This window comes from Podarcis muralis, chromosome 13 (assembly GCF_964188315.1).
Source record: "Podarcis muralis chromosome 13, rPodMur119.hap1.1, whole genome shotgun sequence".
In the NCBI taxonomy this organism is placed as follows: Eukaryota; Metazoa; Chordata; class Lepidosauria; order Squamata; family Lacertidae; genus Podarcis; species Podarcis muralis.
The window spans coordinates 15,054,795-15,081,302 of record NC_135667.1 but is presented as its reverse complement, the minus strand read 5'-3'; the positions used below and the strand labels follow the sequence as shown (position 1 = coordinate 15,081,302).

General features: G+C 49.0%; 1 protein-coding gene across 6 annotated transcripts in view; it reads right to left on the bottom strand.

The window, feature by feature from the left end:
* Window positions 1-24,597, bottom strand: part of SETD1A (SET domain containing 1A, histone lysine methyltransferase) — a 29,338-nt gene extending 4,741 nt beyond the window's left edge. The window contains exons 1-16 of one of the 6 annotated variants that reach the window (XM_077917916.1): window positions 24,311-24,597; window positions 22,500-22,618; window positions 20,460-20,612; window positions 15,347-15,442; window positions 14,143-14,413; window positions 13,941-14,047; window positions 13,349-13,572; window positions 12,128-13,196; window positions 10,466-11,368; window positions 9,364-9,540; window positions 9,093-9,180; window positions 8,834-8,967; window positions 7,880-7,955; window positions 5,603-5,878; window positions 3,388-4,866; window positions 1,428-1,597 (exon numbers count right to left, since the gene is read on the bottom strand). In XM_077917916.1, the coding sequence (XP_077774042.1) occupies window positions 1,428-1,597; window positions 3,388-4,866; window positions 5,603-5,878; window positions 7,880-7,955; window positions 8,834-8,967; window positions 9,093-9,180; window positions 9,364-9,540; window positions 10,466-11,368; window positions 12,128-13,196; window positions 13,349-13,572; window positions 13,941-14,047; window positions 14,143-14,413; window positions 15,347-15,442; window positions 20,460-20,597 (5,208 nt within the window). In that variant the 5' untranslated portion in view covers window positions 20,598-20,612; window positions 22,500-22,618; window positions 24,311-24,597. Of the gene's footprint in view, window positions 1-1,427; window positions 1,598-3,387; window positions 4,867-5,602; window positions 5,879-7,879; window positions 7,956-8,833; window positions 8,968-9,092; window positions 9,181-9,363; window positions 9,541-10,465; window positions 11,369-12,127; window positions 13,197-13,348; window positions 13,573-13,940; window positions 14,048-14,142; window positions 14,414-15,346; window positions 15,443-20,459; window positions 20,613-22,499; window positions 22,619-23,300; window positions 23,685-24,258; window positions 24,282-24,310 lie in introns of those variants that run through there. The other 5 variants (XM_077917915.1, XM_028704130.2, XM_028704131.2 and 2 more) reach the window with 5 other exon arrangements.
* Between the last annotated feature and the right edge of the window lie 1,911 nt (window positions 24,598-26,508).

Genomic DNA, 26,508 nt, shown 5'->3' with positions numbered 1-26,508 from the left:
CATTTACCCAGTTTCAGTGAGGGTGGTCAGCATGCTTAGGAAGCAGTAAGAATGGTACTGTAACTTCCCACTACAGTGGTGCCCCGCAAGACGAACGCCTCGCAAGACGGAAAACCCGCTAGACGAAAGGGTTTTCCGTTTTGGAGGCGCTTCGCAAAACGAATTTCCCTATGGGCTTCCTTCGCAAGACGAAAGCCCATAGGGAAATCTCCGGGACAGCGGGGAAGCGCAGCGCGTCTTCCCCACTGTCCTCGGACCTCCTCCGAAGGCTGGCGGCGAGGCGGAGAGACCTCCTCCCGCCGCCAGCCTTCGTTTCTCCGCTATCCCAGACGGCTTTTGAAGGCAGGCGGGGGGGAGCAAAGACTTTCGCCCCCCGCCGGCCTTCAGAAGAGGTCCTGGACCTCTTCTGAAGGCCGGCGGGGGGGGGGGCAAAAGTCTTTGCTCCCCCCTGCCTGCCTTCCCGGGGGCTTTTAAATCGCCCCGGGACAGCGGAGAAGTCCTCCGCTGTCCCAGTGTTTTTTAAAATGCTGGCGGGCAGCAGCAGAGGCTTCGCTGCCGCCCGCCAGCATTTTGCTGTCCCGGGGTTTTTTAAAATGCTGGGGGTGGGAAGAAAAGCCCTTGTCCCCCCCCCCCAGCCTTCAGAAGAGGTCGGGGGACAGACTGTCCCCGGACCTGGTCTGAAGGCGGTTTCCACAGGAAAGCATTGATTGATTTTCAATGCATTCCTATGGGAAACCGTGCTTCGCAAGATGAAAAACTCGCAAGAAGAAAAAACTTGCCGAACGAATTAATTTCGTCTTGCGAGGCACCACTGTACTATCAAACAAGATACTTTCAAAATGAGAAGACTCCCCCGCCTTTTCGCATTTTATGTTGTCAGTATTCAAAAGTGCTCACGGGAGCTAGACAGATCAATGGTCTGACTCAATAGAAAGCAGCACCCCGTGTTCTTATACATGCACAAGCACCTCCTTTAGATTCTTAGTCAGCCCCTGCTTCTCTTGATTACTGTGGGACCCTTCAAACTGCACAGGCAACAAATCTCTTCCTATTCCACTCCCAGTTCTCTCAGACCCAGTGAGAGAAGAGGACTGGCCGGGGGGCGGGGGTCATTAGGCTGACCTGCCTGCAAACTTTTGGTTGCTCCCAAGTCAGTTTGGACCTGCACACAAAACTGCCGATATATAAGGTACATGCTTATTGCGGACTGATGCTTATGTGGAACTAAAGGAGGCATTTTTTGCCACAATAAAAAGCCTCTTAAAGTACTGCACAAAATTTGGCTCGAAGATGAGAGCATCATCTGTGTTATTTACAGGGTACCGTATTTTTCGCACCATAGGACGCACCGGACTATAGGGCGCACCTAGTTTTTAGGGGGGGAAATAAAGAAAAAACCGCACAGGGAGCATAAAGAGGGGTCTAACCTGCACGTCAGCAGCATCAAGCTGCTGCACGGTGGCCGGGCAGACGTCGAGGTACTTGTCCTTCTCTTTCTTGCTGATATGGTAATAGCCCTCGCTGCGGGCACAGCCTGTCTGGTGCTCCCGCAGGTCTGATGACTTCCGCTTCCGCTTGGGGTTCGCAATGTTTGTGAGTGGAGGCGGGGAGAGTTAAGGAGAAAAAGAAAAGCATGGAGCATGGAAATGGGACACAGGCCTCTTTCTGCATCTTGTGTTTGGGCCAAGCAAGCAACTTCCCCTCTTCAGAAGCCTTGGTGAAAAGGTTGCCATACATGCATCTCTTCCATTAGCAGAATTAAACCACATGCCTCCTGGAAGAAATGACCGGGGGGGGGGGGCAAGGAAGAGGCATGGAGTTGAATTCAGGAAATTACTGGGTGAGTGTAATGACTTCCATTCATGCAATGGACCTTCTCTCCCTCTCCATCTGCTCCTGAGGGTATAGGGCAGTGTTTCCCAACCGGTGTTCCGCGGCACACTAGTGCCGTGGGAGGGAGGCGGGCGAGTCGGGCGGCGAGAGGCGGGGCGGCGGCGGCGAGGATCCGCGTCGAGCCGGGGGCGGCTCCGCGGTGGTGGTGCCGAGGTTTCTCTCTCCATTCTCCCCTCACACACACACACAGGAAATAACACAGGATCAGCTGACAGGACCCGGCCAATGGGGCGGCGGCGGGGCAGCACGCGCAAAAGGGAGGAGCGCGAGACAGTGGACGAGGAGGAGGCCGGCATGTCCGGGCAGCAGCAGCAACAACAGCAGCAGCAACTCCCGGCGACGGCTCCTCAAGCCCCAGGCAACCCTACTCCCTCACCGGCCTCGGCCGCCCTCCTGCTCCACCCGCCGCCGCCTCCCCCGCCGCCGCCGGCCACCTCGGCCCTGCCGCCCCCTCCTCCGCCCGCTATCGCCGCCACCACAACAGCCGCCGCCGCCTCAGCTGGGCCCATGCCTGCCGGGAGCGGCAGCAGCAGCAGCAGCGCCCCGGCGCCCTTCCCTCCCGGCGTGACGCTGCGTGCTGACGTCACGGGGTGCCTCAAGATTTTTTTCATCAAACAAGTGTGCCTTTGCCCAAAAAAGGTTGGGAAACACTGGTATAGGGACCCCCCCCCCCCCGAGCATATTTGGGGGATGGAAGGGGAGGAGAGGGAAGGGAAATTCCACTGCACAAGTGGAAATCCTTCCCCTCGCACAATGACTTCTTTGGATGCAACCAACTAAAGCTTCCCAATTTCTTATCTTGTTATAACAACAACTGCCCCCAAACCCACAAAAGTAACCATAGTGTAAAACAGACTCTCATGCCGTTCCCTCTTTTGTGGCTTTGCATTTCTAAAGATTACAGGTTTTGCTTTTAACCCCCCCCCCCCGAAAAACTGAACTTCACTTTCACCACTCACCTTTCTGAATCTTTAGCATGGAACACAATAATGGTGATGATGGCACAACCTGCCAACTATTGCAGAACTGGGAAATGTTCGCAAGACAACTGCTAAATGCTAGGAATTTCAGCAGCTGCAACCTAACTAACCCTGCTGCCCCCAATGCCTCTGCTGGCCTTGTTAAACAAGGGGCAACAACTGCAGAGCTAACAAAGTCTATCAACATGCTATCCTTAATATTTTATGAACTCTTCATATTCTACAAACAAAAACCCAACAGTGATGATGGAAAGCCCCAAGGTATACCCAACACTATAAACTGGTTGAGCAGTCAATTCCTCTTCCCAGGGAATTTCAGCACTATAGGGGAGGGCAGCTACAGATCTTAAAACAGAATTCTCGGTAGCAGCAGGCCTCACCAAACTACAATTCCCAGATATCAGTGGAGGAAGCCCTGCTAGTCAAAATGGTATAACCCCAAGATGCATTCGCAGCAAAGATACCCGGCCCCCAACCCTCCAGAATCGCCTGCCATTTGCTCCAGGAAGGATATTGGTGTGGTGGACCCAGTGGGTATCGTTCAGCCAGTCCGTGCTGTTGTCCTCGTGCAGCAGGCGCTCGTACGTCAGCCGCAGGTACTTCATGTCCTCCAGGTCTAGCCCTGAGTTCCAGATGTCATACAAGATTGTCATCTGCTCAAACTCACTGCGTGTCTCAAAGGCCAGGGGCAGCGGAGGTGGCTGAGCAGGGGCATGCTTGTGCGAGTGGGAGCGCAGGGAGCGCCTGCGGATCTCCCCTTCGTCGCTGCTGTCAGCGCTCTCCTCCTCCTCTTCCTCCTCCTCCTCACTCTCTGAAAGGAACAGGTCCTCAGGCCCAAAGTGCAAGTTCCCCAGGTCCTTTAGGGCCTCTTCCTTGAGCCACTGGGGCTGCTTCTTGGCCTGGGGTGGTTGTTGTTGCTGCTGCTGCTGCTGTGGAACAGCTGCCTTGGGCTTCTCGGCTGGCGGAGGCGGGGGCAGCGAAACCAGGTCATCCACGTCAGGCTCAGCTTTGACCTCACTGGCATCAGCCACAACCTCCTCAGGCGCCTCCAGGACCTCGCCAATGTGCTCGCTGTACAAATCCACGCGCGGCAGGTCAGCAGCGCCAGACAACACCGCCTCGTCGGCTTTGCGGGAGGCAGGTACTGCGCGGACAGCCATGGCGTAGTTATGCTCCATCAGAATGCTGCTGACTTCCGGGGGCAGTGCAGGGACCGGCGGCACGGCCTTGGGCTCCTCGGCCTCGTCGGAGGTCTCCGTCTCCTCGGAGTCTTCACTGCCTGCACCGGCCTTCTTCAGTGCCACATCCGCCAGCACGGCCAGGTTGGGTTGATTCGCCAGCTCCAGCAGCGAGGAAACGCCCATCCGCTCGCGCAGGTGCAGCCTGTCCTCCCCAGGGGGCTGGGGCACCCGTGGGAGCTCTGAGCTCCGAGAGCGAGAGCGGCTCCGGGACCGGCCAGGCGGAAGCAGCTCATCCGTCCAACACTTCACCAGGGAAGCGTGGTCAGCCGGCAGGTTGCTGATTGTTCTTTGGTTGGCTTTGGGGGGCTCCCTCTTGCGGCTGGCAGGGGCTGCTGCCTTGGCAGGGGGCGCTACAGGAGGCAGGGGAGAGGCAACTGGAGCTGGGGCTTCCAGGGTTAAGGGCACTTGGGATGGTAACATGGGTTCTACAGGCACTAAGGGGGCCTGTGCTACCTCTGTGGGGACAGGCGGCGGAGGTGGTGGGGGAAGAGGAGGCGGCGGAGGCAAAAGCGTTGAAGGAGCCGGTTCCAGTGGCTTCTCAAATGCCACCTTGATCTCGTCATCCGCACCAGGAGCTGAGAAGGAGACTGTTTTCCGGCGCTTCTTGGGTGGTGGCAGGAGTGGGATAGGTGAGGAAGGTCGCTCTTCCGGCCTGGGTCGCTCTTCTGGCGCCGTCCCAACATCCTTCTCCTCTAGATGCGGGGCCAGGGTGCCATCCTTCAGAGGAGCAGGCTTCTCTTCTGCCACATGGCCTGCATGAGGGAGATAAATTGTGCACTGGTGAGTGTGGGGTCACCAATTTTTAAGGTGAGAACAAGGAGACTGTGCAGGAAAGAAAGCCAACAAGCAAGCAGTGGTATAATTTAAATAGGGTGGAAGCAGTGGGGGAGGTTAATAATATTGGCAAGAGAGAAAACCAGTGAGTCGATGGAAAACCAAAGAGAAAATTGTAGCAGTTGTGTTGTGAGATAAGCAGGAGGTGGACTAGAGTTTTGGCTGGGGAGAGAGAGGAAGGGCCCAATTTCTGTAATATTGTAAAGGGGGAAATGACATGATTTGGTAATTGATTAAGGAGGACCAAAGGGAAAACCAAGGCTTGCTTCTGATCAACAGAGTGGATTGTGACGCTGTCAATAGATAATGAGAGAATAGATTGGGGAAAATATGAGGTGAGCCAGTCTTTGACATACTGAGCTTGAAACGATAATGAAACATCCAAGCAGACATCTCTCACAGAAGATGCATGACTGGATGGAGGCAGAAGTTCTGGGCTGGAGCGGTAGAGCTGGATGGCATCAAGATACAGGAGGAACTGAAAGCCATGGAAGTGGGACAATGTTGGGAAAACGTATATGTGGCTCACCAGTCGTTTGGTAAGATAATGAGTGCAAACATGCCAATCCACATCTTGGCCTCCCAACGCTGCTCTCCAACACTTTCCCCATCTCCCAAGCAGAGCTGGGGAGGACTCTGGGTAGAGCATCTCACCTTGGAGCAGGCCTGCTTCTGTTTTCTTCTTGTCAAGCTCAGCGTCTGCAGTTTGACGCATTCTCTCTTCCAGGTCTCTCAGTGGCTCGGTGGGGCAGCTGTCCATGGTAGATTCGTCCATTTCCTCCATGCTCTCAGCTTCCTCCTCATCAGATGAAGAGGAGGACAAGGAAGAGGAAGACGAAGAGCTGCTCTCTGAATCAGAAGTGCTGTCGCTGTCCTCATCAGACTCGTCATAGACAGAATACTTGGAGGAGCCATCGCTCTCACCTTCATCTGCACAAGGGATAAAAGGGGACAGGTAAGACCAGCAACATGGCTGTGAGCATTTCACACTCCCACGCATAGCACAGGCAGAGAGCAGAGTGTGGTCTTTGTCCAAAGTATAGTTTCTGAAATTATTTCAGCTGCCACTTTTTAAAAAAACCACACACACACAATTTCTAGTCCTCACAGGTGGTCCCATTGAAGTTACTAGATATGAGCAACAGGTCCATTTAGTTCAACAGGTCTACTCTGAGTAGGACTTAGTTTAATACCACCCCATGGCTGCAAAGATACACTTGAAAGCACATGGTCATGGTGGAGCCTACTGAAATGTCAAAGGCTGGAGAGACAGTTGAACAACATTTCTTGCAGAGGGTGGGGTTTTCAATGATCCACAAAATTCCTTGCCCCTCCCTATGACTAGCAAAAGCAGAATTATGTAAAACATTTTTTAAAGTGAATGGTGCAAATAAAAATATGGCCAGATTTGCATATTTTCCACAGGTTGCAACATTTAGCTTTGCAGAAGGAGGGATTTAAGTACAGTGGTACCCCGCAAGACGAATGCCTCGCAAGACGGAAAACCCGCAAGACGAAAGGGTTTTCTGTTTCGGAGGCGCTTCGCAAGACGAATTTCCCTATGGGCTTGCTTCGCAAGACGAAAGCCCATAGGGAAATCTCCGGGGACCTGTTTTAAATTGCTGGCGGTCGGGAGCAAAGACTTTCGCCCACAGCCGGCCTTCAGAAGAGGTCCTGGACCTCTTCTGAAGGCCGGCGGGGGGCAAAAGTCTTTGCTCCCCCCCGCCTGCCTTCCCGGGACAGCGGAGACTTCTCCGCTGCCCCGGGCGATCTTAAAATGCTGGCGGGCGGGAGCGAAGCGTTCGCTGCCGACCCCCAGCATTTTAAAATCTCCCCGGGACAGCAGAGAAGTCCCGCCCTGCTCGGGATGGCGGCGCAGAGCTGTCTGCCGTGCCGGGATCAGCGCAGCTCTGCGCGGCCATCGGGAGCCGGGGGCGAAGCCCGCCCCGCTACAGATGGCCGCGCAAAGCTGCCTGCAGTCCCGGGACTGCAGGCAGATCTGCGCCACCATCCCGAGCGGGGCGCTGAGTCCCGCCCCGCTCTGGATGCCAGCGCAGAGCTGTCTGCCGTCCCGGGACTGCAGGCAGATCTGTGCCGCCATCCCGAGCGGGGCGCTAAGTCCCGCCCCGCTCTGGATGCCGGCGCAGAGCTGTCTGCCATCCCGGGACTGCAGGCAGATGTGTGCCGCCATCCCGAGCGGGGCGCTAAGTCCCGCCCCGCTCTGGATGCCGGGGCAGAGCTGTCTGCCGTCCCGGGACTGCCATCCCGAGCGGGGCTAAGTCCCACCCCGCTCTGGATGGCGGTGCAGATCTGCCTGCCGTCCCGGGATCAGCGAAGCGTTCGCTGCTGACCCCCAGCATTTTAAAATCTCCCCGTGTCCCGGTGAGATTTTAAAATGCTGGGGGTCGGCAGCGAAGCCCTTGTTCCACCCCAGCCCCCCCCCAGCCTTCAGAAGCCCTTGTCCCCCCCCCCCCCAGCCTTCAGAAGAGGTCGGGGGACAGACTGTCCCCGGACCTGGTCTGAAGGCAGTTTCCCTAGGAACGCATTAATTGATTTTCAATGCATTCCTATGGGAAACCGTGCTTCGCAAGACGAAAAACTCGCAAGAAGAAAAAACTTGCGGAACGAATTAATTTCGTCTTGCCACTGTACTGAGTATATAAAAAACCCAGAAGCTCTGCCAAGTGCTGATGACCAGCTGGCTTTTCGGCAGAGAAGTGTCCTGAGTGCTTCAAGAACAGAGTAAAAGGAGATGCCACTTGCATTGATAGGGAAACCACATGCAGAAGGGGTATGATTCATACCAAAAGAAGCACACGGATTAGAAAAGACCCTGCTATCTTTCATCTCCACCTAAGTCAACAGCCTGTTATTAAGGACAATGTTAGTGACGGCAATTCATCATTTCTGGTAACTGGCAACTGTCAATACCTTCAGATTCCTCCTTCTTCGTGCCGCGCTCCCTAGAACCTTCACCTTCCTCCCTCCGCTCCTCCTCCTCCTCCTCCTGTGAAGACAGCAGCATAAAATGTTTCTCAGGGGGCGAAATCTTTTAACAAGCCCATTAGCAGCAGGAAAGGGTACGCATGGCAAAATGTCAGCTCAAACTCCTGAGTCAGAGTGGCTTGAAGAGGGCATGACTTCAAAAAGGAACTCAAGTCCTGCGGAATGACTTGAGGCTACAAGCGCAACTGGAAAGTGATTTCGCTTTCAGGGCTACCTTGGCTGCTTGAAGAAAAGGGAGCAGAGATCGAATGGGGGAGAAGACGCAGAAGAAAAGGGAGGGCCTGGAAACCTAGCAGCAAATGGCAGTCAAGCGGTCCAACTGTGCCAAGGGCATAACAGCATAGCTAAGTGAGTAGTAGAATGCTCATCAGGCTCTGTGCTCATTGACAGCCACGGAGGAGAGATGGCACGCCGAAGGGCTTCGCAGGGGATGGCCATTTAAGACTGGAGGAAAGGAGAAGTGCAGTCCTGGTCCGGATCCAGCAAGGCACCTGGTCAGGCACAGTGGGGGAAAGGGGAGCTCTAGGATCCAAGCTATTTAAGAATTCTACCGCAAAGACCTATTCAACTGCTTTATGCTGCGTCCTGGCCGATCGCTGGGGGAAACTGAAACTGGCTAGAGGAGCCTTTCTCAACCTTGGCTCCCCAGACATTGCGGGACTACAACTCCCATCATCCCTAGATAGTAGGATCATTGACCAGGGATGATGGGAGTTGTAGTCCGACAACACCTGGAGACCCACGGTTGAGAAGGCTGTACCAGAGGTTTCTCATAGTGGTAGGAACAGCCAAAATGCAAACTGCTTTGAGGTTCCATTTACAACCAAGTAGTGTATAAATTAAACCTAAAGAAATAAATAAGGGGCGCCTTCTTCTCACCTTCTCAGAGGATGAATCTTCAGATGCTTCCTCTCCCTCGCTATCCAGGCAGAAAAGTTTCCGCCTTTTTCCCGGCCCTTTGATCCGTTCATCATCCCTCTTGGAGCTTTTGGGTACCTGTGAGGAATCCTTATCTGCAAGGTGGAACAGGGGAGAGGGAGGGTAAGATTGAGTTAATTTAAGGATAGAAAACACTCCCTTAATTATGAAAAAAAAGTTCAACCATCACCCATAACTATCCAGGGCTGAAGGAACCGACCTTCCTCATCCTCTTCAGCAAGAGTAGATGGGTGTGGCTGCTTCACTTCGCTGTCCTCCGAGATTTCGGATGGCTCTTTCCTTTTCACCTGGAACAAGAGGATCCCTGAGATGAGAAGGGCTTAGAGAGCCATCACTCAAGCAAGTGCTCAAACCAGATTTTGTATCTTATGACCCCCATCCCACTTATAGCCTCCTGAACAAAACAAGGTTTTCAGATCCTGAAGCTGGATGGCTGCCACAGCCAACCCAAGAGGATCCATGGCCCTCACCTTGAAGGATGGGAGTCCCAGAACTCCTCGAAAGCCAGTCCCAAAGCCAAACCCTTCCAGGCCACCAGTGCCGCCACTCTTGGCCCAGTCAACCAGGGACAGCAGGGCAGGGTCTTTCAGCTTTGTCTTGTCTTTCTCCTCTTCCTTGACTGGCTGCTTGACAGTACTCTGGAAAGGCTGCAGATAATGAGAGCTGGGCATTAGCAGCAGTGATGAGAGGCTGAGGAAGAGGGTTCGGGATCCGGGATGAGGAGTAGGCAGAGCAGCAAACCCTTGGTAAGTCACATGCTCAAAAGGAGCAGAACACAGAGACTTTTGATAAGAATGATTTTAGCAGCGTCTGTCAAAGTTGATTAAACAGCACCCTTTCTATCCATGTATGCAGACAGATTGATTTCCTAAATGCAGATATATCATTAGGTTTATCTGCTCCACATTCCCTGTGTCTCTTCATACCCATTTGTCCTGTTCCTACATCCTCATCCAAATCTCTTTACTAATCCACCCTGCTGCCTCCAACACACTTCATGCCTCTGCTAAGCTTCTACTTCCCCACATGCCATCCTGCAAGCATCGCTGCCATCCTGAGGTTGCAGAAGCGAGGCTTGTACAGTGGTACCTCGGGTTACATACGCTTCAGGTTACAGACTCCACTAACCCAGAAATATTACCTCAGGTTAAGAACTTTGCTTCAGGATGAGAAGAGAAATCATGCTCCGGCAGTGCAGCGGCAGCAGCAGGAGGCCCCATTAGCTAAAGTGGTGCTTCAGGTTAAGAACAGTTTCAGGTTAAGAATGGACCTCCGGAACGAATTAAGTTCTTAACCCGAGGTACCACTGTACTTGCTTTGGAAGGTGATAATCAAGCATTCGTACAACCTAACGAGTCCAACAAAGTTGATGTTGAAGAATCATTGCTTCGACACTGGTGATCTTTGCTTAAACTTAAGCCTTTCATACCACTCGCGGCAAAGAAGGCCCCACAGCTCTCCCAAATCCCCACGACACCCCTCAACACCCTATCCCTAAGAGTTAGGAACCGTGTCTCAAACCTACACCCCTTCCAAGACTGGGGCTCTTGGTAGCCTCCCCCGCCTAATCACCTTGGCCTTCTCCTCCTTGCGCTCCCACCACTTGTCAAAGGTGTTGAAAGCCACGTTCTCCACCATCTTGCGGTTGAGGTCACGCTGCATGATGCTCTTCATCTCCTGCATGAGTGTCTCAAGGACGCTGTCCACTACGGAGGCATGGGGGTCCTTGGGAAGAGGTGGGGGTGGAGCCACTTCCTCCTGGTATCCCCATGGAGAGGCCCGGAAATCAAGGAGGCGCTGTGGGGGTGGCAGAGGGGGCTGCTCTGAGGAATGCTGCTGCGGCTGCTGCTGCTCCGAGGCCCCCACTGCTGACGGCTGCTGCATGAACAGCTGGTCTCTCTGGAAGTGGCGGTTCGCCTGGTCCAGTAGGTAGCCGTGGCCGTAGAGGGGGCGGCCGCAGAAAGAAGCCGCCTCCCGGTGGTAGGGGAAAGGGTCCTCAAACTGGCCTTTGCTCTGACGCAGCTGCTGCAGGCGGCTCAGCATCTGCGTCTGCATCTGGAAGGACATGGGCATCCCGCCCCACTGGTTGCCCAGCCGGTTCATCAGCTCCATGGAGTTGACGAAGTCGTAGATGTGGGGGGCACCCCGGCCTCCGCCCACCACTCCCGCGCGCCCTCTGAAGTCTGAGAGGCGGTGAGCATGCCGTAGGCCAACCTGGCCGTAGTTGGAGAGCGAGTGGGTCTTGCCCGCCAAATGCGGGAGGGAGACGGACATGAGAGGCTGTATTGGGTAGGCGGGGGGTGGCTCTGGTCGGTGGTGGGGGGTAAAGGAGGACACGCCCAGTTGCATGTGGCCCAGGGCTGACGGCATCACAGAAAAATGGGGTTCAGACACCCCTGCCACAGGGGTTGGGGGTTCGACCTCTGCTTCATCCTCAGAGATTTCCATGTCTTCACCTGAAGATTGTTGAGATGCCTTATTTGGGAGGAGAAGGGGAGGGAGGGAGATAGCACAGTGAGCCAATTGTCTGGCTTCTGCAGCATGCACCACCCATTTCCCTGAAAGCAATTGCTGCAAACCACCTCCCAAACCACTATCCCCCATTCCTGCAGGCCTGTCTTTCTACCTGTCTAATCCCAACAATATCATTCAATTATTCACACTACATAATAATAGTAATAATAATCTTGAAACAAATTCATGATGCCGGCAAAGTCAAATATAAAATCCCTAGCCTCAAGTTATCTCTCATTCTCCCAATTCTTAAAGGCACCAAAGATACCTAGGTAAGTTCCTAGCCCTCGTGACTGTGCATAAAATCTTAGAAAGCTGGATGCAGCATCTGTTAAGAAGGCTGATATTCAGGAGATGAGATGATACCTGTGCAAGGATTTCTGCAATCAGCACATCCCTACAGTTCATCATCAATGCCCTGTTTACTGTCCCAACAAACATTTCTAATGGTTCAAAACCCAAGATCTGCAAGAGCAGCAAACATGACTGCAGAATTTATGTGACACACATCCAAACATGTGGAGTGCCGTGTGGAGTACTGTATTTGTGTTCAAGGTTCCAGCCTGCCACCTATACCTTCTTTCAGAATGTTCCACTGCATCCCACCCCTCTCAAGTCACTCAATATTCTATGGTCAAGGAGCTGGCTCGGTCCTTCACTGAGCTCCAACCCCCCCCCTCCCAAAAAAAAGTTGCCACATTCAAAATCCTCAGAACTTACTCTATCTTGTCCATTGGCTTTGGGAGATTCTGCTCCTGCTCCCATGTCCAGCGCCGGCACCACATCTTCAAAACTGACAGGAAGGGGAGGCGGTGGAGTGCAGGGCCCATGCGGCTCCACTCCTTTGGGCCCTCCCTTCTCCTCGTCTTCCTCTTCCGTGTCCAAATTGAGGAAAGAGAACTTGGACCTTTGCTCCTTGAGCAGCATCTCGATGCGGGAGTCCAAGCTGCTGTGCTGAGTGAAAGGGACGCTCTCGTTGGTAGTTTCAGGCGCAGGGGAGCTAGACCGGGCCGGCGAGGTCTGCACAGCCGGGGAATGGGACCGGTCATCGGCCCCTGCAATGGTTGCTACTGCTGGGCTGGTGTTCTCTTTAGTTTCCTGAGCAAGAAATTCGGTAGGAGGCAAGGAGTTGGCAGCAAAAGTCTCGGCTGTGGGGAGCAGCCGATAGTCCTGGTCCACTGCAAGGGGTTCCACGGGAAGGGAGAAAGGCTCCGGAGTTGCTGTGTACGGTGGGTAGAGAACGCTGGGTGCTGGAAAGGGCTCTGCACTCTGCTGAGTGAAGCTGTGGCTGTTCTGGAATTGAGCACTATCTGGGGCTGGGGTGGCCACAGACGACGAAGAGGAGGAGGGGGTGGTGACCGTGGGGGTGCTGACGGTGGAGGAAGGAGTCGCCTCCTCCCTCTGGGAGCGCTCCCTGTGCCGGGAATGGAAACCAGAGTCCTCTCTTTGGTGGGAGCGATGAGAGGAGGAGGGGGTGGAAGAGGAGGGGGTGGAAGAAGACGGGCGCCCTTCTGAGGTGGATGAGAGGCGTTGGTACCGGCTGCTGCTGCTGATTGTAGCAGCACTGCCGCCGCCGCTGCCACCGTCAAACTGCTGATTGTAGGGAGGGTAGTGATGGTCATTGCTACGGAAGTGGGAGGAGGAGGAAGAAGAGCACGAGGAGGAGGAGGAAGAGGACGAAGAAGAATAATGCCGACGCGAGTACGAGTCTGGAAAGCTGTTCTCATGTCGGCGGGATTTGTACGATGTTGACTCTGGCTGGTAGCTTGAGTAGCCTGGAGTCCCTTGCCTTGAGGAGGAAAATTAAGAAGAGACAGTACCATGAGTGACCAGTCTTTGCTCACTCCCACTTAGCCAGCCCTGACAGGCCGGCTCAAGGATGCAATGCCACTGAGATCACTCCCCCAGGGCTTAGGGCAGATATACATATAAATCACCCACCTGCTGGAGTAAGCAGAATCTTGAGAATATGGCGTCCCTCCCCGGGGAGTGTATGGTGTCCCCTGGGACGACTGTGGCGTGTACTGGCCATACGAAGAAGGTGTATCCTGCCTACCACTGGAATAAGGAGTGTCCTGAGAGGAAGGTGTGCCATTGCCAGGCGTTGAAGGCATTGTGTTACTAGCGTATGAGGAGTCTGTTGAGTGGCGCCTTCGGGACTCTGACTGCAAAAGGGAAGGATTGAGAGCAGATTATTCACCATGCAGTCCCACCTAGACTGAAATATGGGGACCAGTCATGTAGCTAATTCCAAGCTGACTTGGATGTAGCCCCCTCCGAGGGAAAATACCAATCATTTAGCAAAGGAGCAGGACTTGAGCATTGTTTTCCTATGGGTATTGACAACCAGCAGGTGGCAGAAGCCTTGTGGGCAGGCAGTGCAGAGAGGGAAGACAGAGGAGTAGTGGTGGGAGGGGAAGAGAGTCAAAGGATGGCTATATTTTTTATGAGGAATGAGGATCATATCCTGGACACAGAAGAAAATCCTTCAATGAGGATTCCTGTGAAAAAGTGGCCCTAAACCTGGACTCACCGAGTCCGCTGGGAACTTCTCATTGAGTGTTTTGCCTCCAGTGGGGACAGTCTGGGGTGTATAGGAGCCATTCACAATCAGTTCATAATACTTCATTCGCTGCTGACCTGTGGAGAGAAAAGCCGTTTATTGGAAAGGGGAACTACTCTGAATCAGAGGTGGCAAGACTGAACCGAGAGTATGGCCGGAGGAGGACAAGCACCTTTGATGTCGAGCTGAGCATGAATGATGTTGCCCATGACCGAAGTGTTGTGCAGGTTCTTGACTGTTTCCTTGGCTCCCCTTGTGCTGGTGAAGAGCACCTTGGCCAGGCCCAGGTGCTTGCGGTTCTTCGGATTGTAGAGGATCTCAATCTCCTCAATGTCTCCATACTTTTTGCACATGTCCGCCAGGAAGGGCTCCTTGATGTTGTCATTGAGCCGGGCAAAGGTCACCTCCTTCAGAGGGATCTGACCCACATAGAACTCATCCAGCTGCAGAAGAAACAAAAGGGGAGATGGGGCGAGGGGGCTAAATCAATTGCCAAAGAGCATACCCCCCACCCCAATAATTAAGAAAAATCATCCAATGCTCTGGATAGTCAGCAAAAGCTTTAAAATGGGCTGCCAATGGAGGTTCAGAGATTGCAGAACTCCTGGGTGGACCCTTCATCAGTGCATTCAAGATTCCTGAACCTCCTATTTTATGCTTGTCAAACTCCACCCAAGACAAGATAACCTCAAACACACACCATTTCCCTGCCCCCCACTACCACCCTAGCAATTTCCCAAGAAAAAATCACCATATCTGCATGAATCCAGACAATTTGTTATAGTCAATGAACTTTAGATATTCTTAATCTGCCCAGTTTATTACGAAGGCAAATTCTGGAGCTTTTCCCCCTTTGAAGAATTTTCAACTGCTTTTTGAATCCAGCTTTTCCCTGTGGAGGTACACAATCATCATCCACTGACATTTCACAACAACATATTCAAAGAACTCAGCAATGAGTACAAGAATGAAAAGACATGCAGTTCTATTTGCCATTCCTCTTTTCCTGCACTCCCTTCCATCACATTTCTCCTCTTAAGATTGAATTCAATAACTTTTCTCTCCAAGACACAATTGCTGTCTTTTAGCCCCAAGGTCAAGGCAGATCAGGACATATATTTGTACTTCACACACTCAATTATCAGATTTCCCACAAGCTGTCTTTTCCTCAAGATGGCCAGAAATGTAAGCAAATCCCAGGTTAACTAGTTATGGTAGAATTCAGTCAATTAATTTACAGCCTGACATAAAGCTATACACTTGGCCACTCCTGAACATTTACCAGGCTTCCAGGTAAGGAAGATGTGGCAGCAATGCTGTGCTGAGGATCTGGAAGACTTGGAGAAGGATACATGATCAGGTGCGGTGTAGCTTACCTTAAACTTTGGGACAGGGAGGGAAATGTCTCTGTTCTTGGACCATATCCTGCGTCTGGGATCCCGCACATCACCCACAGGAGCGAGGCCCGAATCCTTGAGAAGAGATTTTGTTAGGCATTAACAATGCAAAAAGCCTTTACAGGACACAGAACTCCTTGGAATAAAAAAGTGCTTCTTGGTTCTGCCCAGTGTTAGAAAGTGAGATATGAAAGCTAGGAGCTAAATGGCACCTTAAACCTAGGTTATGGGCACGACAACGGAATGTCTAGGCACGCTTTTTTATAACAAGAATACAAAGTTGAAAATGAATGAACTGCAGCTAAAATCTTTTTTTTTTCTTTCAATTTTCACATGGTGTAGTCCTTCCCCTGCCCACCCCTTAATACTATTAAGAGAATCTCTTCTCCAGTCTATAGAGAGTAGCTGGAAGTGCGGAGGCAGAAAAAGGTCCTCCTTTCCTTCCACTCTGCAGTTTTAATCTGAAATCTTAGGCGCAGTACTAAGCTCAGAAACTGTTCACGCTAATGAAATTCCCTGTCGCAAAATGAACCTAGAACAATGGGAGTTTCGAACACTGGTTCTGCCCCAATACTTGACAAAAATTAAACACAATTGGAGACTAGGATGAGGGATGGGGAACTTGTGGCCCTTCAGGTGCTGCTGGAATGGAACTCCACCCAGCGTCACTAACTATGCTGGCTCAGGTGGTCAGCAGCTGGTGTTTGACAACATCTGGAGGGCCACATGTTCTCCAGCCTTGGCCTATGTTGAAGGTTTCTGGGTTCTCAGGGGAAAGGCAGCAAGACAACTGGGACAGGATGCAGATCATACACTATGATTCTCTGCAGCACTGCTTGAACACTGGAGAATCATACCCCAGTAAAGTTCTCCAAGCATTCAAGCAGCAATTAATCTGGATTAACCAGAAAAAAGTAAGAGCCCCAGATATGATATGAAACGAAAACGAATGCTTTAGCTGTAATGTTCATTAAAAGCCTGAATCCAGGTGAAAAGAAGACGTTAATACAAAACAAGCAAAGCATGGGAAGATTTAGGGGAAAGTATTTTAAAAGGTAGTAACGTACATTAGGACTTTGTGTATGTTTCCAGTTATTAAGGACTGCTGCATAGCATTTCATGGTGATTTGCCATTTGCAATGAAAAAAAAATGATAATTCTTCTCAGTTAAGGATCTACATGTGGACTTGTGGCTCTGGTATGAGCAGTCAAATTTCCTTCTAAGCTGCTCCCAGAATATAAGCAATAAACATGTCTATATCTGGGCTCAAGTGAGTGAGATACACTAGTGGCTGCTCTTGAGGAATGCTATAAAAAACTGTGTAGCGCAGATTTAGAATTTTGGGGTGAACCGAAGTCCCACCTCTGTATGGATTCATTTTATAGACTTGAACAAGTTCCTCTCATCTATCAATGAGAATAGTGATCTTCCCTCACTTTATCCTCCTGATAAAGACAAACACAGTCCGGGGGGGGGGGGGGATTCTGCAAATTAACAGTACTGTATGCACAATTAGTAGTAGAAATAGAGGTAAGTCCAGGTGTGCATATGGCCATCATACTCAGCTTCGCTTCCACCCCAACCCAAAGTAACTTATTTGGAAGTAAATTTCACCAAGTTACATTAAGCATATTTCCAATAAACCTTATTAGAAGGGGAAGGGATTCTGGGCAATTACGGGTCTGAGTGCTACAAACTGTTATTCTTTTATGGAATTTTAAGGCTGACTCCCAGTGTCATTGATGCTTATTTGAACAAACATGACCCAAATCATCAATTCATCATAGATTCAAACACAGCACCTTTTCTCTCCCCTGTCCACCTGCCCCCAGGCTCTCTATAGCTTTGAACTGTGTCTTTGTCACAGCTGCTTCTTCTGTTGCTTAGGGGAATTTTCAAACAAAGCAACAGCTACAAGGGAAGCAGACTCTCAGGCTAGAAGAAAAGTGAAACTAAGCACATCAAATGTTGCCATGCTATGCAGGAAGAAAAGGGACTGTAAACAGAGGAAGACACAGCTCCTCCTTTGCCTGCAATGATCAGAATATTTCAAGAAGGAGCTACGCTCTCAGCGTGTAGAATCTTTTGGATTTTGTGCTCATTACATTGGTGAGACAAGATGCCAGAGCTGTGACTGACATCAGGAGCCTAAGAAAGGTTAAGGAGGAGAGGGGGCTGCATGAATCAGGCGTCTGTGTTTTCACATTTGTCTCCTATATTAACGGAAGGACTAGCATAACAATATTTTATTAGAGCTTGAGGTACATGTAAACAACCATAGGCACACATCCTACAGCCCAGTTGTCTAAGCTTGAGTTCCACAGAGCTAGATGGGAATCACTGCAAGTGTATTTATGACAGCAGGCTTACTATTTTAGCACCAAACATTTAAAGCTGGAAGCCTCATGCCAGGTGTTGCTTGAGAATTTTGTAAAATTTAAAAAATCAGTGTAGTTGTGAAATCAGTGGCCAAAGTTACAGAATCCTAGAGTTGAAAGGGTCCCGAGGGTCATCTAGTCCAACCCCTGCAAAGCAGGAATATCTTAACTAGATCATACATGATAGATGACCATCCAACCTCTGCAGAGGGCAGCCTCTGCTTAAAAACCTCCCAGGAAGGAGATCGTTCACCACCTCTTGTGGGAGTCTGTTCCACTGTTGAACAGCTCTTACTGTTAGAAAGTTCCAGCTGATGTTTATTCAGAATCTGCTGTCTTGAATCCATTGGTTCGAGTCCTAGCCTCCAGAGCAGGAGAAAACAAGCTTGCTCCATCCTCCATGTGACAGCCCTTTAAACCAGAGCTTTCCCAACTTTTCACATTGGTGACACACTTTTTAGACATCCATCATTTCGCGACACGGTAATTCAGTTTACTAACAAACCAGAGGTTAAACTAACCCCTTTCCAGTCCAGGCAGAAGCGCAGGGTACATTTGCATGACACATTAACACACAGTTTGGAAAGCTCTGCTTTAGATATTTTAAGATGGCTATCATATCCCCTCTCAGTCTCCTTTCTAGGCTAAACAATCCCCACTCCCTTAACTGTTCCTCCATACCCTTAATCATCTTGATTGCCCTCTTCTGCACATGTTCCAGTTTGTCAATATCCTTCTTAAATTGTGGTGCCCAGAACTGGATGGTCTGACCAAGGCAGAATATGGCAGCTCTGAAAGGTTCAGTTTGCCATCTTGATTCAAAATGGCATCCAATGGCATTCAAACATAGATAAAAACCTATTCCTTGATGTGAGAAACCACTGTGCAAAATTTGGTTGCAATAGCTTAAGAGGCACCTCAATGCATAGCAAACAAACAGCTTTCCAAAACAGACAGCAGATTAGCAAAGGGGGCTAAAAAAAAATTTTAGTCCTTATATTCCAAATTCCAAGTACTATAGTGGTTTTGGGAGGAAATCATATTTGAAACAGGTTGTTTCAGTCTCAATCTCTGTCTCTAAAGTGGGCATAACACAGTACAGTCTACACAAGCTATGTGGGAATAAGTTCCATTGATTTCAATGGATCTTGCTTTTACAGTACACAGCAAAACAATGAAAGTTAAGCAGTAGAAATTATTCTATAACCAACAAGTAATGGACCAAACAACCAAAGGTAGCCTCAGAGGTGGGTTAACGATTAAGAAAGAAATTTTTCAAGTATGGCAGGCAACCCAAGAGACAAAGAGTATGCTCTTCAAACTGCTCCAATGCTACAAGGCCCATCCTCATTTCTAGGAGGAAATTAAAATGGAACCAAATATTGTTTAATGGCAACTCTAAAATAAGAACTACTAGGGACTTTAGAAACCAATTTTAAAATGAAACATTTTATTAATATTAAAAACAGCAGAAGTCAAATCAAATGTTAGCCAACAGACATAAGCCCAATTGTGTCTTGCTTGAACTGGGGCAGGTGTCTGTACTGAAATTCTTAATTTGCAATAACACACTATAGGATACAAAGAACTTGAGCTGGAGACCACCAAATGCTTTCTCTTCTTTAACACTATGCCAGCAATGTCTGACAGAGATCTAAATCAAATGCCTTTTTCATTTTCTATTGCTTCTGCTAATAAGGAAACTCATTCATAAAATAGCCATAAACCAACCTAAACATTTTTATTTGCACTGTTATAATCATTTTAAAGCCAGAGAATCTATAGGTGCAACCCAGGGAAAGTTAAGCCACTTAAGTTCCCATTTGTTTCAATGGGTCTTAATTGCTCAAGTCCCAATTATTCCAGTGGCACTGAAAAAGTGGGGACTGACTTGCTGTGAGATGAAACAAGAGCCTAAGGAGTTCATAAACCTAGGTATACCTGGCCTCCTCTACAGTCAAAGCACCCCTCCTCATTCCCACCCTTTGGGGAGGCTGCTACACCTTCAAAAATCCCTCAGTAGCTGCCCCATGAGCCACAGGCATATTTCCTTTTCCTGTTCACCTCTCACACCATTGTTCTCTCAGTAGCCATCAGCACACAAAACCCACCTGCCATGTTTCCTGACAGGACTCTGTATGTTCCATGTTAAAAAACAACCAATGCCAAAAATGGAAATGAACTTATTTAGAACTCCTAAAAGGCAGCTTCAATTCTTCAGAAGCCAACACCAAAATTTTAGGCATCAGCCCTGCTCAGAGATCTGCAAAGCATTCAGATTGCTGCATTCAAATATCCAGTATCTAGAGCCTCAATGCACAAAGACATAGAAATCTGTACGGAAGCTGGGGTTAGGGACCCTGTGATAACCAGGAGGAGGAGGAGGTGCACAAAACAAGTAATCTAGGGACTGTGTGGCACAGAACTGACCCATCACACAATCTGAGCAACAGTGCCTTGGATTCTGCTGTCCACCCAGAATCAACAGAACGCCAAAAAATTAAGAATGCACCCACCCCACACACAGTACACTGACAGAGCAGGAGAAGCAAAGAGTTTAAAAACTTAAGAACACAAATGAAAAAAGTGGGTACTGTACTTGGAACGTCCAATGGATATTACACAGCAGGAAATGTAGAGCCACCCTCACTTTCTCAGCACAGCTCAAACAAATCCTCCCCAACTCCATCCAAATAAGAATCTGTCCACTTACATTAGTGCTGAAATGTACTCCATCATAGCGGTAGACCTTGTGCGGGGCCCGCTTGAGCACTGGGTCAACGATGAGCTTGTAGTTTCTCCACTGGAAGTTAGGGGTTTTCTGGAAGTCACCCCCACCTTCCTGATCCATTCTGACTCATTTACCCTAGAGCAGTAGAAATGGAACCAGTGCATTAGATAATAGGATTACTAATATGAGAAAGAGTTAATAATAACAAAGGAGCCCACTCCTGGCCATTTCTGAAGTAGACACCTTTGAACCCAGAATAGTCACCACCAGCAGATGCGCCTGTATATCCCAGAACTAGAAGAGGGTTTAATATTAAACTGCCTGAACAACTGTACCTCTTCTCCATAATCCATTTACTATCACCAGGGCTATTACTGTATTGCACAAGCTCAGTGACTTGCACAAAGGTATTTGGCTGTCCATTTTACACTTCCGTACAATGGGTCTGAGCACAATTCAAAGTGTTGGTGCTGACCTTTAAAGCCATAAATGGCCTCGGTCCTGTATACCTTAAGGAGCATCTCCAACCCCATCGTCCAGCCTAGACACTGAGGTCCAGCACCAATGGCCTTCTTGCAGTTCCCTCGCTGCAAGAAGTGAGGTAACAGGGAACCAGGCAGAGGGCCTTCTCGGTAGTGGTGCCTGCCCTGTGGATCGCAACTATTTTACTTTTAAAAGACAACTGTTTAGGAAAGTTTTTAATGTTTGATGCTGTACGGTTTTTAATATTTGGTCGGAAGCCACCCAGAGTGGCTGGGGAAACGCAGCCAGATGGGCGGGGTATAAATAATAAATTGTTGTTGTTGCTGTTTATAAAACTTTTATTAAATTGGCCACTTTTGAAGAGAGATTAATTACATACATACTCAGAATTGGGTTTCCTGGATTTGATTTGCAGAGCTTTATTGCAGGGACTGTGAACCTGCTACAGTTCTGCAAGATTGCATGGAACAAAAGCTGTGGTATATAGTGCAGATTTTTTTTTAAAGCAAGCTTCTGTCCACTGTGATTATAAAGCAGCCTTGTTGAGCTGTTTTAGATAGCTGCTAAAATTATTTGTGTTTCAGCAATTTTACTTGGACATGTTAACAAGTTACATATACCTGTTTTTACATTTTGCTTTTAAATTTTGTTTTTAAATTTTAAACTTGATACAGGTAACAGTTTTAAATTATTTCATTACACTGCTTAGGGATTCTTTGATTAAGTAGTTTATAAATTCTTTTAAAGCAATAGCAAAAATACACAATTGTGAAGAAATGCTTGACAGCATGCAGGCAGTCCCTGCTCCAATCTTAGTGAGTTGTCTGAATAAGATTTTGAATGACTAAAATGAGACATATTCAGCCTTGCTCCTCCCATGCCTAAAATATGAATAGTAGAATAAATTGTGCAAAATAAGAGAAATTATGTAACTTCTGCAACTGGAGCAAATTTGTAGCGGTATAATGGCCACTGATTACAATAATCTGACAAATAATTTATAGAGGGACCAGAGTTTAGCTTTTCTTGGAGCAGAATTTTTTTTTTAAGCACAGAGCATACACAGTCCTAGTTTTAGAGTAGTTTAGAGTTGCCACACTGGTGGCAAACAGCTTTGCTAACATAGAAGCAAAATTATAATAATTACCCTGTGCAAATTATTTTCACACATATGCCTCCCTCCTTTAATAATATACTCCCTGAATGCGCAATAACTGAAATAACTGAGGTTGATGCCTGAAAAGCATCACCTTGATAAATCTCTTGGTCTGACCTCAAAGTTACTTTTGCCCCTTTTACATATTTGAAAAATGTTAATTTAATACATTATCCTGCCCTTATTCATAGTCAACTTCCTATCGAATATGAAGAATATAATTACCAGAACCACATGCCCTCTCTAAGTATAATGCACATTTGAGAAGCCCAGCAATTTTAACCTTGTAACGTGCTCATTGCATAAGAACAGAAATATAGATCTCCAAATAAGTGCAGCACAAAGGGAATGCATGAAAGTAAAAGGCAGGAATAAAATTGTACCTGTTGTGGATTATCTTGTCTGTGGTCAAGCTATTACAGCTGTGTGTTTTTTCTTCCTTCGCAATAAAGCCTGGTTGGAGTTGGTTCAGTCCATAATGTGAAACAAAACACTTGGGAAACTAGGAAGAAAGTACAAAAAGTGAATGTAAAAAAACAAGCAAATGATGGATACGAATTTGCATAATGAAACATTCTCAGGCAGTAGAATAAAAAGACTTCCTTGGAAGACAGATGGCATGTTAGAATAGGGAATGCTGGGAATCAGGACTCCCAATTCTATCCCCTGGTGACATGTATTCCTCCTTACTTAAGAGGAAAAGTTACTTATGCTCACAAATTAAAAATTAACCAAAATTATGCAACAATGCATTACCCTAAAACTAAAATAAAGCAAGATGAAGCAATCTGAATTCAGATGCCTCCAGCTATAGGAAGATTGCATACTGTAAATTAAATTCTCAAAGTGGGATTACGAAATCCACAGCCCTCCTTTTCCGCTGGGGTCTACCCTCAAAGTCCCCCCCCCCCAATTCTTCAACTTTATCAATAATCATCTTCCTCCGCATATTCGGCTCCTCCCCATCAACAGATTTCCTGATAAAAAGGCTTGCCCTAAGAATTATTTTCCCTGTCTAAGTTTTTGTCATTCTGAGATGTTCTCTGTGCCTCACAGTCTTCACCTCTAATTTCCTTTGCAGTTAAAACATTGCAAGGTTTATCTGTTGTCCCCCCATTTTGAGTAAGTGCTCATTTTAATATTCCTAACTTTCGTATTCCTCCTCTATCCTCTAAAGGCCTTACCTCTAAGCTTTACAATTTATCACGACCTTTTTCAACTCCTCTCCAAGCTATCCTGAGTTAATTGTTCCCATTTGTCAATGGGAGCGCTCTCTGTCTCTCTCCCTCTCACTACGGCCCCTAAATACATCCATCAGTTCTCCCATTCTCTCTGCCCATCTTCATCTTTCACAGAGTCATGCAGATATGGAAAATCTATTCCTCACAGAGATCTCTGCAACATCGCCCATTTCTACCATCCAGCCAATCGGTGGAGATCTCCCTTCTCCCCCTTCCCCTCTTCAAACCCTGTCAGATCATCCTTCCCTTTCAACCTCACCCTCCATGGACCGTTTCACTCTGCCTTGCTGCTAACGGAACCCCTCAAAACAATTTGATTCTCTCTCACCCCCCCAAAAAACCCATCCCTCGTCAGATGTTCTCCTGCCCCTCAAAATGCCCCTTTCCCTATAGGAATTTTCTATTCCTCTTCTATTCTGTAGCATCGGATGCCACCCAAAGGGCCCTTCTTTCCACACCACGCCTCCTCCCGTTGTTTTGGGGAGGCTCGTTTCGCTTCCTAAATGCATGCCTCCAGCGGGGGCGGGGGAGAAAACTTCAGACCCTCAGTCAGACACCCCACCCCCTGCCAATACCCCCTGGGCGCCCAGCCTGGTCAGCTGGAGGAGGGAGAGGAGGAAAGGCCTTCCTCCCAGGACCCCCTTCTCAAAAAGGCCTTTCCCCCAAAAAACACCCATAGTCCCCACACAAACTGCCCCCTCCCCAAACCCCTCTCTTCAATTACAACCCCATCTGCCCTTTTGGGGGCTCCTGCCCTCCCTTCAGGTGCCCCGGCCCCGCCCACCCAAGGCGCCCTCCTGCTCCCTCCCCCTCCCGCGCAAGGCCTTCTCCTCCCCCGCCCCCCCCACAACGCACCCGTCACTCGCGCGCGTTCTCCTCCCCCCCCCCCGCCGCCCCTCACCAGCGGAGGGGCTCGCGCGCTCCCCTCTCCGCCTCCCGCTCGCTCGCGTCACCTGCTCCTACCCGCTCCTCCTCCTCCTCCCTTCTCTCAGGGGGCGCACGCGCGGCGACGGCGGCCCCCCCTCCTTCTCCTCCCTTCGTCCGGCCTCTCGCGCTCGTTCGCGCGCTGCCTCCCTCTCCCCCCGCGCGAGCGAGCGAGCTCTCTCTTCTTCTCCCTCGCGCTCTCTCTCGGCGTCTCGTGCTGCTCCGCCGCTATTCTCGCCTCGCGACCTGTGAAGGGAGGACAAGGGGGGGAAAGAAAAGAGGGAAGGGGAAAAGGGTGACAACCCTCTGCCGCTGCCGACAGGGACCAGGGGGCGGGGCCAGAGCGCTCGGGCGAGACTCTCGGGCGAGGCTCTCGCGAGAACCGCTGCTCCTCTCCTCACCACCACCCCTCCCTCCTCTCTATGGAGACGGTTTTGCCGGCTCTCCGGCTTCGTCGTCGTCGTGTTGTTTTTTCTGGTCTGCGCTTTCGACACTGGGCTGTGAGAGGGGGAGGGAATCCACCGTTCACAGGGTCACGCGTTTCACTTCGTTTTCCAGTGCTTCCGCAGGATATTAGGTTGGTTGTTTTTTTTAATCCTTCTCCGGGTTTTGTGTGTGTGTGTGTGTTCTGCGAACGTAGGCTGGTGGCGAATCGTTCAATTCGAAATGACAACTAGACTTAAAAGATGGGGAGGGCGAAGATCTAGCCCCGATTCTTTCCTCGCACATTCGCTGCTGGACCAACCAAATAAAACGAATTACGCTTATATGGTGGGTGCTTAGTACAGGTTAGGTACCGTGGGATAGAGAAGATTGCTCCGCTGCTGAGAGTTTGGAAGGCGCCCAGACGACCAAAAAAAGTGGTACCGACGAATCTGCAGGAGCGAAATCTAAAGTCGTCGTAACGGAATGGCAAACTTAGAAATGCGCACGACGCTTTCGCGACAAAGAGCGAAATCGCTGCTATTTAACCCATTTAACAATTGTAATGAAGGTAACGGGGGTTAGCCCAGAAATTCTGAGTCTGCACTGTCATTCGGAAAAGGCCCATGTAAATAATTCGGCCCGAATCTACTGAATTGAAATCGCAGCTACACCAAAAGGTGGTATTGAGCTAACCAGAGTCGACTTCGGTACTTTCGTCCGAAAACGAAATTGTAAAGTCTCTTAGCAGAACACCGTCAGAAAAGCCAGTAAGAGAGATAACTATTCATCGCATTGATATGCGGCTATTTATTTATTTTTAAATACTGGTATGATAGAGTGTTGAATCTGCTCGGGCAAAGGAAAGAAACAGGTTTGTTTTTTATATAAAAAAACAATGTTTTCAATTCAGGTAATTTTGACACTGCAAAATATTTGTTAGAATAGGTGGTGACCATTTTTATTTTTAAGTAGTAGCAAAGGACAGTCCTGTTGCATGTCAAGGATCAAAGGTTTACAATACTCTTCTCTCCTCCGCACCAAGAAATTGCTCCTGAATTCAAAATACAAATACAGTATATGACACCTTGATTGTACATATACATGCACACACAGAGTTAATTTTCATTTAGGCTTGCTACATAATGAAGAAACATTTTGATTATGTCCCTAAATATAAGTATATTTAAAGGCTCTCAGCAATACTTAGCTCAGTTGTTTGCTTTTACTCTGCTTTATAGTGTGGTGAAAGACTGGAGAGGGGAGATTACTCTGGTTTTGGATAACTGAGCCCTTTCTACCATTTTCATATTTTGCAATATTTGAAAATTTCCAGGTGTAAATGTTGGTGAAAATTGTTATTTAAACAAAAACCTTATATTCTAAATTTTGGGATGGAAAATCCCAAATTATTCTGAGATCCACATGATTTGCCATAGTTGAAAGTCTGATGATAATATGCTGATGTCTGGCAATGTTCAGATATTTAGGTAACATCGCTCCCCCACAGTGGTTCAGCCTTACCCATCTGCTTCCTGTCAATGTATTTGAATGATTTATCTAACCATTTTGTTTTGATGGTGGGTAGAATTTTGGCTTATCATCATGTATGCAATGAGTCTGAATACCTTTAGGAAATGATGTGACATTTCTTGGCTGGGCCAACATCTGTCAAGTCAGGACCAAGCCAATGACACAGGAGATTTTGATTTTATTTAATTATGTAAACAGTGCATTTTGCATTTATAGTACAGTGGTACCCCGCAAGACGAATGCCTCGCAAGACGGAAAACCCGCAAGACGA